Below are 12,416 nucleotides of genomic sequence, written 5' to 3'. Positions count from 1 at the left end.
ATCTGTTTCTTTCTTCCAAAAATGTCTGCACTGGGGAAGCTGGTGGAGTTTTAGACACACTGATGAATCCAGGGGGGTCTCCTGGCAGTTTGTGCCTTGGCAATTAAACCCTTTTTATTCAGCGCCCAAAGCATAAATTTAGATATTTATTCCAGGCTTGGAAATACTGATGCAGGGTTTTGCAGCCTTTTCAATAGGCTGTGGAGAGCCGGGCTGTGCAGTTTTGCCAGTCGCTGTCGGCTGTAAGGAGTGAGATGTTGGTCTTTCGGGGTACAGGAGGCAACTGCAACTGGTTACAGGAGTAGGGGTAGGATCCATTGCGTGCCCAGCCCTGCGGAGACATGGGCTCACTCTGCTTTGGGTCAGGTCCCACCCCTGCTTTCAAAATCCTTTCTGTCCCATGAGAATCAAAAACCAGATAAGGGGGCAGATGTCAGTGCAGGTTTTTTTGTTCAACAGTCCCAGTCCAGTAAAAATAAATGGCAGTCTCTGTGGTTATTTGTTTTAAGCGGAGCAGAGTGCTGCTCTGGGTTTCGCGGTGGAAACTGTGTGCTGAAGAGCTGTATTTTCCAGCGCCTGGAAGCTGCTGGTGGAGGCAGCGTGAGATGCGGCGGCTCCTCGGCGCGACAGCCTCTCCGGGTACCTTTTCCATGGGTCTCTAGCTCTTTCGGTGTGGCGTCGGCACCAGCTCGGCCACCCCATCTGAGACACCCTGGTCCGATGCTCCAAGGCATCAAATGCTCTCAGTGCCGGATATTGGCACCAAAACTGTGGGTGCTCGTTGCTTTTTGGAAGTAAATTCCTGAACTGGGCAACCAAAGCTGTTTTGATGTTGTTTATATGGGAAAGTGTGTGTTGGAAGCACAGAGAGTTTGTCTGCAAAGGGATACTTAGCCCTTGATTTAACGTGGGCTTAGCAGGCAGGTGAAGAGCAGCATCACCCCTGAAGCGGCTTTGTGAGTGCTGCTTGAAGGCAGCTCGTTTTCTTTGTGTTTAACGCATTTCTAAGGAAACAGGAGTTCCTTGGCCTCAATCATTGGAAAAAAAAAAAGAAATCAGCTTTGGATATGCAAAGAAAAGTGAACTGGATGGGCTTCTGTCTGGTGGCTGAGTAGACCAAGGACTGCCTCTTGCATTGTTAAGAGCCATAATCACTTTTGAGCTAAGTTCTTCAGAAATTACATTTTGGCATGAATATTTTGCCTTTTGTCCAGTGGGGTCACTTCAGTGGAATGACTCCTGCTTCCCACAGCAAAAAAGTCCTCCTTGCATACTGAGCTGGACCGTAATGTGCTGGTACATGGCAAAGGATGTGTGTCACCAAAGATGTCTTCCTATGGCCTTATTTGTGTTGTGTATCGGTCTTTAAAATGCCATTAAAGAAAAAATGCCTTCTGCAATAGGGAGGACAAAGAAATCTACTCTGGAATAGTGTCCCTGAAGCAAGAGTTATATTTATTGGAAAGATCAGCAGGCTTTGGGCTATGACTCACATTTGCAGGCGAAAATTGCGCAGGCAGCCGTCATCCTGCATCCTTCTGCCTGCTCTGCCCTCCTGCCCTGCCCACGCCGGCGCCTTCCATGGGAAGTGCCTTTGCAGCCGGGCTTGGCAGCTCCTAGGCTAGCATCTTGCTGTGAAACAAGGCAGAGTTCAGATTCTGCTAAACAAGCTGAGCAGTAAGCTCTGGAGGAGTTGGGTATATTCATCTACACTGTGTTCCCATCAGGAAGCTTTTACCAGCTTTTCCCTCATCCCTTCCCGAGGGATTTGTGCTGTGTTGCTCTGAGGCGGGGGCTGGAGGGTGTGTGTGGGGAGGGAAGGCGTGGGGCTGCGTCTTCGCCGGCGGACGGGCAGGGTGGCCAGCCCAAGGGGAAGCTCTGGGAGATGGGGCCTTTGGCTCCAGTCTCTGCCGTGGCAGGATCTCACTGCCGTGGTTGGCAGGCAGGACCTCGGCCCGCCTGGCTTGGCGTGAGCTGGCAGTGGGAGCAGCCAGCGAACGCAGGGGAGTGTGCTGCAGCGCTATGGTTTCCAAAAATTTCCTTTGAGCTTCTCTGTTTCCTTCCACTTCCATTGCAACAAACTGCTTCGGTGTGCTGTTGTAGGCACAGATCTGCTTCTTGGGCCAACGCAAAGCCGGAAACCTGGGCAAGCTCCGTGGGGGGAAATGTTTACCACCTAAATCTTATCCCTTTACTTGGAAAAAAATCTGTCCCGGCATCTCTCTCCATGAAAGATGGTGGTAATGTCTGGTTCTTGCACAGAGGGACCAAGGAGGGTTCAAAGGACACTTCTTGTGCTGTGCTTGGCATCTCACTGCTTTCATAGGGACCACTAGAGCATGGCTTGGGATTAGCATGTTTTTACATACACAGAAGTTGCTCACAGCAGAGCTGTGCGAGGCAGTTGTGCGTGGATTAGTGCAGGCAACCACTGCCAAAGGTCCCCCTGCCGCGCTCTGCTCCAGCTGTGTGTGTCCCTGCTCTTCTGGGCTGTGGTGCAGGGAGGGTTGAGCTGTTCGGGACACACATAGTGGTGCACAAGGAAACGGCAGGAGGCTTGGAGGGACCATGGCTTCCAGATGTGTGCAGAAGGGGACCAGGGCAGAGTGCTTGTGCATGCATGTGGGTGCACTAAAGCCAGCCCCCTCGGGCAGGGACCTCACTTCGTGCATCACAGCTCAGAAACAGCCTTTATGAGCTAGTGGTAATGAAAATGCTGAGTGGGGTAGCTCTAACTGTTGCCTTGGCCTCTCTGCAGAGCTGAGGAAACAAGGTCAGATTAAATGTGTGTGGAGGAAGTTGGCAGGTGTCCTTTGGCTATAAAAGCAGCTGAAATTCTTATTCTTGGATCTGGGTAGAGAAGGTCTGGTGGACAGTCCGCATACCTCCTCATGCCTTTCTAAGTAAGTGTGTTGGAAGGAGATGCTGGGAAATACTAGATGGGCCCCTGACATTTTGTTTTCTTACCAGGGATGGGTGGACAGGAGCATGGTACTCTTCAAATTAGTGCTAATGGATCTGCTGCTGGATGGGCACATGGCTGGGACCATGTGCAGGGTGAGGGGCGAAGCATGGGCTTGCCAGGGGCAGACCAGCTGTCTCACAGGGTTTGTTTTCCCTCAGGAGAAGATCGGCTGGCGTAAGGAGGCATCTCACCTGCTGGTCTTCACGACAGATGATGTGCCCCACATAGCCTTGGATGGGAAGCTGGGGGGGCTGGTGCAGCCCCACGATGGCCAGTGCCACCTGAATGAAGCCAACGAGTACAGCGCGTCCAGCCAGCTGGTGAGGGGGCACATGGGGGCGGCCTTGGAGAACTTGGGGTGTTGGTGGACCTTTCTGGAGATCAGCCACCCCTGACTCCGTCAGCTTTTGGCAAACACAGCCCCTGACCAGCATGGTTTCACCTGGTCCAGCAGTTTTCAGATAAAATTTGCTATTCCCCTTGGGCATCCCCCCACAGTGAATGCTTCTCTGATGCTCAAAAATGGGTTAGGAGCTTAGCGAGTTCCTTCAGGGCTCATTGCAAGGGAGGGAAAAGTAACTCGGTGTCCTGAGATGCATCAGATTTGCCTGCAAAGTCTAGAGGAAAGATAAAATATGTCATCCCTTTTCTAAAATGTCCAGTTGACTGTCAGCTTCTCCCTGGGGAGGCTGAGCCTACCTTGATGTGCCAACACTAGCAAGCACAACAGGATGCTCCTCTTACTGAGAGCCTTTGAGTACAACACTAACATAGGTCTTAGTAATAAAGAGACAAACTGGCCCTTTTTTTTTTTAATTTAAACTCAGTGGAGGAAACTTCTGGGGTGAATGAGCACTTGCCTGCCACTTAATTATCACATCCTTCTGCAGAACGGTGCTTTATTCAGCAGATCACAAGCACTAATTATCATTTTTGTTCCTGCATGGATGTCACCCTGTAAGGGGAGGTGTTTCTGGAGAAATCCTCTTTCTAACCCCCTGTGCAATCCTAGCAAGTGTATATGTAAGGGAGCACAGCCCCCATACTGACGTGGAGTTATGCTGGGTAGCTGGTGTGGGGATGCTGCCTTGGTGTTTCCATGTTTGAGTCTTAGAGGCTCTCAATCAGCCCCCCAGTCTGCAAGTAAACAAGGTGTTTTTTTCTGAGGGCAGCACTTCAGAAGCAGCTTGGGTTTAAAATCCCAAACTGGTCTCTTGAAAGTGAACTCTGGTTCATTATTTTGTTGCTTGTGGATAGCTAGAGCAGAGTCTTCCTGCCACCCTCCCTGTCTGGGAAGCCTGCAGAATTAAAGAGCTTATCGTAATCTCTCTATGGTTCCAGTATGCAGAAAGAACAGGCAGTGGATGTTTCTGCTTTGGGAGGAAAATCATACATTTCCACTTAACTGCAGTTCTAGATCTCTCTGCCTTACATCCCTGGAGATAGCAGCCAGCTTGTTACACCCATGCCTGCTGATGGGAAAGCAGAAGGAGGAAAGAAAGGAATCCAGTGTTTCAGGTATTGCTGTAGCTAATGGTGTTGTCAGTCTTATATTCTAGTGAAGGGTGTAGCAGAAATGTTTAAGGGATGACAGAATTTCTGCTATTTGAGCTGGGATTCTGCTGGTACATCAGGGACTTCATCCCGCAGCGAAACATGCCATGTTTCTGGAACGAATGTGGCTGTTGGGAGGAGAAGAGCAAGGAAATAGTCTTTGTTTCTGTGTTACCCATCAGTCTTTCTGCCCTTTTTGTCCCCCTAGGATTATCCTTCCCTGGCGCTTCTTGGGGAGAAACTGGCTGAAAACAACATCCACCTGATTTTTGCTGTTACAAAAAGTCATTATGTCCTGTACAAGGTAAGTGCTGCTGAGCCGCCCGGGCTGGGGGGAGATTTAAATGCTGCATGAAAGCATCTTCCTGCCGGCACAAAGGAGCAGAGGCAGCCGCAGACGTGCGTGTGTGCAGGCGTAAGCGTGCGTGCACGTGGGCAGGCGCTGCCCGCGGGGCTGGCAGGGGCAGGCAGATGCAGGCAGGCGAGGCTCAGCAGTCCTTCATCCCTCCCCGCTCAGTCCTTTCAGCGAAAAGCACTAAAGCTTCTTAGAGCAAACAGATATATATATGTTAGTGAGCATGTGAGACCTAAAATAGACTCCAGCTTAATCTTGATGGTCGGATGGCTGCCAGCCGTGCAGCGTGCGAGAGAGCAGAAACCTGTTCAACCCATTCTGCAGTGACTTAATCCCATTACCTAATCGCATGCAGTGTTTCTGCCCAGCTGTGTTTTTCCATCACGGAGTCCAGGGCCCCCAAGCGCCACATCCAATTCGAACTCCCTCGAAAGGAACAGGCGACCTGAGCAGCATGGGCCGGCCTGTGTCTGGAGCTGCCCCACGGGTTTTCGCTCCTCTGTGGATGCAGGGAGGTGTTTCAGGCGGGGTCGCTTTCGGAAACCTCTGCTCCATCTTTCGAGGCTCAAGCGAAAACAACAAGCAGCCGCGTTGCTACGGTCGAGATGCTGCTGCTCGCCCGCAGAGATCGGGAGGGCTGAGCTCATCCTCCACCCCCTCTCCCGGGGATGCTCGCTGGTCGAGAGGCAGACGGGGCGGCCGTACCTCCCTCCCCGCAGTGCTGTCTCTCCCGAGTGCGCAGCGGCTGGGTCTTGTCCTCTCCAGCAGCAGACGCTGGTCCGTTAGTCCCTGTCCTTTGGCCACAAGCTTTGTTTAGCATTAAACGTGCCCTGTTAGCAATGCTTTGCTTCCAAAAGCTGCTCGTTAACAGGAGCCAAGCCATGCTGTGTACACCACCAGACGACAGGGCAGGGTGTCGCGCCAATGTCCCTGGCGTGGGGTCGGTCCATCCTCGCCCTCCGCTTTCCTCTCTGCATCTCAGCATTTAATTTCATTTGCTTTTTTTTTTTTCTTTCCAAGAATTTTACTGCCTTGATTCCTGGGACAACAGTGGAGATTTTGCACAAAGACTCCAAGAATATCATCGAGCTGATTGTCAAGGCCTACAACGTAAGTGCATTTTAATACCGCAGCTGCTATCGTGCACAGTGCCAAGAGCTCGGCCAGCTCGCCTCTCCCCACCGTGCTCCACCCGTCGTGGCCACCTCCCTCCCCGGTCCTCTGCGCACCACTGAGGCTGGAGCATCCACCCTGGGGAGGGAAATGAGGTGTGTGAGGTGGAGAAGGAGCACAGGGATGCCCAAGGGAGCCTGCAGCAAAGCAGAGATTTCACCCCATGTCTCTCGTGCAGAATTACCCTCGAAATATAGCCCTGATCTAAAGAGCACCCCCCCCAGTAGATAAAATAGCTTATTTCTTTTGCATTTGATGTTCGGAGGACGTGACTGGGCTCTGGCTGAGGTCGCATGTTTTCATTGGTCTCTGTCCAGTGCGAGTTTGTCCACAGCAACCCATGATCGTGGCCATGTCTCTTGGGTCCCAAAGGAGCCCTGCCTATGCAGCGTTGCCAGTGCAGCCTGCCCCACTGTGATAGGGCCCATGGGGGACAGCAAAGGACCTGCAGTTGTACTGCTGACCTGATGTTGTCCATCTCCATGGAGATCAGGGGAGCAGATCAATTAGAAGCAGCTGAATTGCACATTTCTCGGGTAGTTAGTTGTGAACATTTCTGTTGACTTCTCCCCGAGTTCTTACGGGTTGGCTCTTCGCACTCCTGAAAGGATATTGCTGTTTAGGTGCTGGGCATGGAGATCTGACCCCATAACGGGTCAGCCTTCAGGTAGGGTTCTTCATGCAGGGGCTTGTGAACATGAATTCCGATGGCTGCAAGCCCTTCTGCTTGGTACTATGTTCATTAGTGCAAGGGGGCGAGAAAGGACTTTTTTGGAGGAGTTTACAGATCCAGATCTCATGTAGGGTTATGCTGTGCTTGGCATGACCTGTAACGTTCATCTTTCCTTCCCCCACAGCTGCCTGCAGTTAAAGCAGCCTTTGGTTATGCCCTTGGGAACAGTGCTTCCCAAGGCTTCACTCTGTGAGGAAACGCAATGAGCAGTTAATGCTGCTAATGAGGCCCCGGACATACTGCAAAACAAAAGCCCAGTTGTCCCAGTTTGTCCCCTTGAGGAAGAAGGACTTTGTGGCTAAGGTGCTTGACTGGGGAGAAGGAAATGAACCTTCACTCCACATTGACTTCACATGTGGTCTCAGTGCCATCGCCTGAAAACCTCCCTTTGCCTCGTTTTCCTGGCTGTAACATGCATCCGTGCCTCCATTTCACCACCCTTTGAGCCTTTGCAGATAGATATAAGCTGATGAAAACTGTTGGGGATCTGATGCCCCCACCCCTGCTCCCTCCCTCTCTTTGTTGTGAGCTTTCCAGTGCAGCTGGCTGGAAACCACCAGGACACTGAGACCAAGGTGCCCCACAGAAGGAGCAGTGTGGGGTGAACTGCTGCTGGGACCAGGGCTGGTTTCTTGCCTCTTCAGCGGGGTGATGGGTGTGGGCTGGGACCCCCAGATGTGCTGCTGGGAGCTGGCAGCTCCTGCCCATGCCACAAGCAGCCTGGGGCTGTGGGAAACCTGGCGCCTGCCCAGCCTGGCTCCTCTTGGTAGCTTTGTTTTTTCCTGAAATGAAGGAAGAAGTTCTCACTGAGGGAGAAGGCTGACATTTCTGTTTCCCAAGTGGGAGTGAACCTTTTTTCATTCCTCACAGAAAGGAAACTCTGAGCCTGGAGAAACACTGCATCTGCAACAGGGACCATCTTCTGCAGGGTGGCAGTGGCTGGTGCCCTGGGCCCAGGGTTCAGCCTCTCCCCTTCAGTGCTTTGGCCATCTCTGGTCCTCTCTCATCTGCTTCCCTCCACCAACGCATACATCAGACTTGTTTACGTTACCCCCAAGATCCCTTTCCCCCATGTCTACATCTTCTGTCTCCCTTTTTCTTCTGCCCGGTGTGCTGTCACCTCTCCCTCATCTGGAGGGACATGAAACAGAACAGGAACAACTTTTTTAGTCTGTCCTCCCTAAGAAAAAAGCCTTTTTCCCCAGATCTCAAGATGCCTGCAAGATGGAGAGGTTCCTTGGGGGCTGTGCCTGGGCTGGCACGGCCCTGGGGGGGTCTCTGCATGGGCACACAGGCTGGGTTTGGACTGAAGGGAGCAAACGGGACACTGGTTTAAAAATCACTTTCCTAAACCAAATCCAGGTAGATCACAGATGTGTTACACCACCGATGGGTTTCCTGTGTCAGGCAACGGGTGGCCTTCACATCAGCCATCCCTGGAGCTGCTGCCAGTTCAGGATTTCCTTGGTTTTACACTGAAACGATCCATCCTTTGAATTTCCCCCAGGCTATAGCAGACAGCTTTGTTTCAGGCAGAGACATTGCTCCATCTCAGGACCAGGTCCTTCCTCTAGGTCTCTCCAGCATCCTCTGCTCATCCCTGAGGGTGCAGCAGGCTGCTGGAGAGACCTAGAGAAAGAGATTTTTTCGTTATTTTTTCCCATGGTGGTGTTTCCAGCTGACACATCTGAAAGGGTACTTTTTGTTTGCCATTTTCTCCTAAGAGGTAAGATACATTTTTCTGACCAGTTGGTTGAAAGCAAGAAAGCAGGACAGAGTTAGTGCAGTTTTACACCTTCTCTGTGCTGTATGACAGACGTCACAGGATGACTGCCAGTGGAGAATCAGGCTTTGCACTTTGCTAAGGGGCTGGTTTATGGGGAGGAGGAGGTGCAGATGTGCGCACGAGGCTCTGACCTTCGGCTCAGAGATGCTCCGTTTGTGGTCAAGAATGTTTTCTTCTTTCTTTTTCTTCTGTGTCCATATTTTTTCAATACTGGCTACAGTGGTCATCATGACTGTCCTAGAGGGCATAAGCTACCCATGGGGTTTGTAGGCAGCTCCCCATGAGTCTAGCTGCATTCATCAGAAGTCTCCCGAGCTGGTTGAGTCAATGTGTGTGCACGGGTCATTTCTTTTTCATATAGGTGCAGAGATGTCCTAGCCACCTCTGAAAACATCAGGAGAAGAGACATGCAGAAGAAACCCGCCTGCCTTTGGGAACCTGACGGTTTGCTTTCCCGTTGTGTTTCTAGAGTATTCGGTCCAAGGTGGAGCTCACAGTCTGGGACAGCCCTGAGGACATTGGCTTGACCTTCACTGCCACGTGCCAGGATGGTTTGTCCTATCCCGGGCTCAGGAAGTGCGGGGATCTCAAAATAGGAGATACGGTGAGTCTGCCTTTCAGTCCGTCCCCTGGAGACGCTGTTTCACCCCCTGTGTAGATGCATACCTCTCTCGATGAGTGGTCCTGGGTGCTAAAATACAGCTTTGCTCATCTTCCTCTGCTCTCCTCCTGCCGTGCCATGTTAATATAGAAACCCATGGAGAATGGCTCTGCTAGAAGTGGCTCTAGGCGGTATAGATCAGCCCAAGGTCTGCTGTGAGGAAAGAGGAAATACAGGTATCTTGTCTACAGCACCCTGAGCCAAAAGGTCTTGGTCAGGCAGCAGGATGCAATAGTCAAGAATGGGCTTTTTTTTCCTGTAATCCCAGATAGTCACGTCACTCTCTCACCTGTGAAATTTTTATTGCCATGGTCTGCTGGTCTTTTCCTAGTCTGTTAATATTCAAGGTTTTCTTGTTATTGTTTGAGAATCCTGACTTGTATTAGCACCCTGGCTTGTATCAGCACTAGTGTGGCCAGCAGGACTAGGGAAGTGATCGTCCCTCTGTACTCAGCACTGGTGAGGCTGCACCTCGAATCCTGTGTTCAGTTTTGAGCCACTTGCTACAAGAAAGATATTGAGGTTCTGGAGAGAGTCCAAAGAAGGGCAACAACGCTGGTGAAGGGTCTGGAGCACAAGTCTTATGAGGAGAGGCTGAGGGAACTGGTGTTGTTTAGTCTGGAGAAAAGGAGGCTCATGGGAGACCTTATCGTTGTCTACAACTGCCTGAAAGGAGGTTGTAGCGAGGTGGGGGTTGGTCTCTTCTCCCAGGTAACAAGTGATAGGACAAGAGGAAACGGCCTCAAGTTGCACCAGGGGAGGTTTAGATTGGATATTAGGAAAAATTTCTGTACTGAAAGGGTTGTCAAGCAGTGGAACAGGCTGCCCAGGGCAGTGGTGGAATCACTGTCCCTGGAGGGATTTAAAAGACATGTAGATGTGGTGCTTAGGGACATGGGTTAGTGGTGGACTTGGCAGTATTAGGTTTACAGTTGGACTCGATGATCTTAAGGGTCTTTTCCAACCTAAATGATTCTGTGATTCTAATCTAAACTTGTCCTTCCTGGAGTGAAGAGGTCGTGGTTAACTTTGGAGGTACTGCAAAAAAAGACAGGGTGCTCAGAAAGGCAGCAGCCCTCCTCTCGTGTGTCCAGGTCCTAGGGTTATTGGATGGCAGCACAGACTAAAAATATAGTTTTCTCCTTAATGTTAACAGTATACGTGGCATAATCCATCCTGTGCTTTTTTATAAAAAAACAGAGAAGCTAACCTTTGCTTGTTAAAATTTAATATTGATGCAGATAAATGAGTTGCTGGGCTGCAGGGCTGGGGCAGGAGGACTCAGACCAGCTGGGAGCCCCCTCCCCTTCTCCAGGCTTTTGCTGTCTGCGAGGACGCGGGTGCGGGTTCGTTAGCAGCCTGGTTGCCTTATTTGAGAAGAGCGGCTCTGCAAACATACCAGAGCTCTAAGCACTCAGGACTATAAAAATAGTTTGAAAAAGTCAACAGTAGCTGGATTTTTACCCTGCCAAATAAGGATCATGTGAAGTGTTAAAAAGGGAGGTGGCGTCTGCTTTTTTAGCTGACTTTACTCTGATGGGCAGCTAAAAGCAATCCCTGGAGAGCTGCCACGCTGAGCACGTGCCCTCCTTGTTCCCACAGCAAAGCCTGAGCCCCCGAGGTAGCAGAGTTAATTTGGTGGGTGATCCTGGGCTCCCGGCTTTGGCACGAGCAGGTTGGTCGTTCCAGCCACTGCGGCTCGTGCCGTAAAGGGTTTTGACAGCGGGTACATGCATGCCTGTGTCCACAGAGGCTGATGGCGTGAGTGGGAATGACTGGTTCTCCTGATCCGGATGAACTGGGGGTACCTTCTGCCAAGGCGGCAGAAGATTTGGGGTGCAGCAGGGAGCCAGCACTGGCACCTCTCCCATTTTATGTGCACCCAAGTATCAAGGTGCCTGCACAGGCAGACATGCCACAGGATCATGGGTGTCCTGTCCCTCCATCCCCTTTTGTTCAGCTCCTCTTGTCCCCTTTGCTTCCACATGGATCAAGATTTGGCTCCTGCTAAGGAAGTTTCCCCAAAGAGGATAACTCTGGCACTGGATCCTAATCTGCTGGGGTTTAGTTCTGGGGGTGTGGGTGTCAGCAGGTGAAAGGGAGCAGGATTACCCTGATCCCCTTAGCTTGCTTTCTGATCTCCTTCTCCTCTATATTTGAGCTCATTACCTAATTGCTTCAGGCCTTAGGAATGGGAGGCGGGGCCAAGGAAAGCGTCATGGGGTGCAGCTTTCCCAGCTGGAGGTGGCTGCTGTGCTGCCGTCTGCATGTTGCCCCTTGGCATGTGGGACAGTGCAGGCAGTGAGGGCTCGAGATGACTCCAAATGTCTGCAGAGAAAAATTATTCCCTCCTGTTGCCTAGGAGAGGGGCTTGTTTCCTTGGAATAAGGTTAATTCTCTTTGCTAACCAGCAGCTCTGGGCATCTCCGTCCAGTCTGAGACCCCCACCAAACAGCAGGATTAAATCAGGGGCCAAGCAACCAGCCATTGGATGCTCTTGGCTTTCCCAAGGAGAAAATCCCTGACATTGGTTTGTAGCAAGAGAAAATGAGTAGGGGGGTGATGATGATGAGGAAAAACTTCTTTACTTTGAGGGTGACAGAGCACTGGAACAGGCTGCCCAGAGAGGCTCTGGAGTCTCCTTCTCTGGAGATACTCAAAACCCGCCTGGATGCGACCCTGTGCAACGTGCTCTGGGTGACCCTGCTTTGGCAGGGGGTTGGACTAGATGATCTCCAGAGGTCCCTTCCAACCCCAACCAGTCTGGGATTCTGTGGGTGATGTACAAGCGTATAACAATGTATAACCCTTCTGAAGCCAGTCTTAACAGAAGCATCCATCAAAACTGGCCCGTTAGCAGAGCACTGGGAGGTTGGGGCTGTGTGACTGTTGCACATCTCTCTGTACAGATCAGGATTGCTGTAAAACTACCTCAATCCATGACCTTGTAGGCACCTCAGGCCCTTGTGCTGCATCAGTTAGATCCTTGCTAGTGCCTAGTTTCAATAAAGGTTCTTATTTTTAATAGCATGAAAAGTGGGCTGTTTGCTAGAGTTTTACCCTGTTTATTTCACGGGAATAGGCTGGCTCCTTCCCGCTTTGCAGAGACCAATGGTCCCTGATGGGAAGAATTACTGCTGATGGCTGACAGTAAAGATTTTTAAAGCGTTAAGGGTGCCAAACCCCTCG

At 51.2% G+C, this 12,416-nt stretch overlaps 1 protein-coding gene across 1 annotated transcript in view; it reads left to right on the top strand.

Annotated features, from left to right (window-relative positions):
* Positions 1 to 12,416, top strand: part of ITGB5 (integrin subunit beta 5) — a 64,230-nt gene that overhangs the window by 25,241 nt on the left and 26,573 nt on the right. Inside the window, exons 6-9 of the mRNA XM_068407338.1 lie at positions 3,124 to 3,285; positions 4,728 to 4,823; positions 5,895 to 5,984; positions 9,036 to 9,170. Coding sequence (XP_068263439.1) covers positions 3,124 to 3,285; positions 4,728 to 4,823; positions 5,895 to 5,984; positions 9,036 to 9,170 — 483 coding nt within the window. The remainder of the gene's footprint in view (positions 1 to 3,123; positions 3,286 to 4,727; positions 4,824 to 5,894; positions 5,985 to 9,035; positions 9,171 to 12,416) is intronic.

This window comes from Nyctibius grandis, chromosome 9, assembly GCF_013368605.1.
Source record: "Nyctibius grandis isolate bNycGra1 chromosome 9, bNycGra1.pri, whole genome shotgun sequence".
NCBI classification, from domain to species: Eukaryota; Metazoa; Chordata; class Aves; order Nyctibiiformes; family Nyctibiidae; genus Nyctibius; species Nyctibius grandis.
This window is presented reverse-complemented; position numbering and strand designations above follow the sequence as displayed.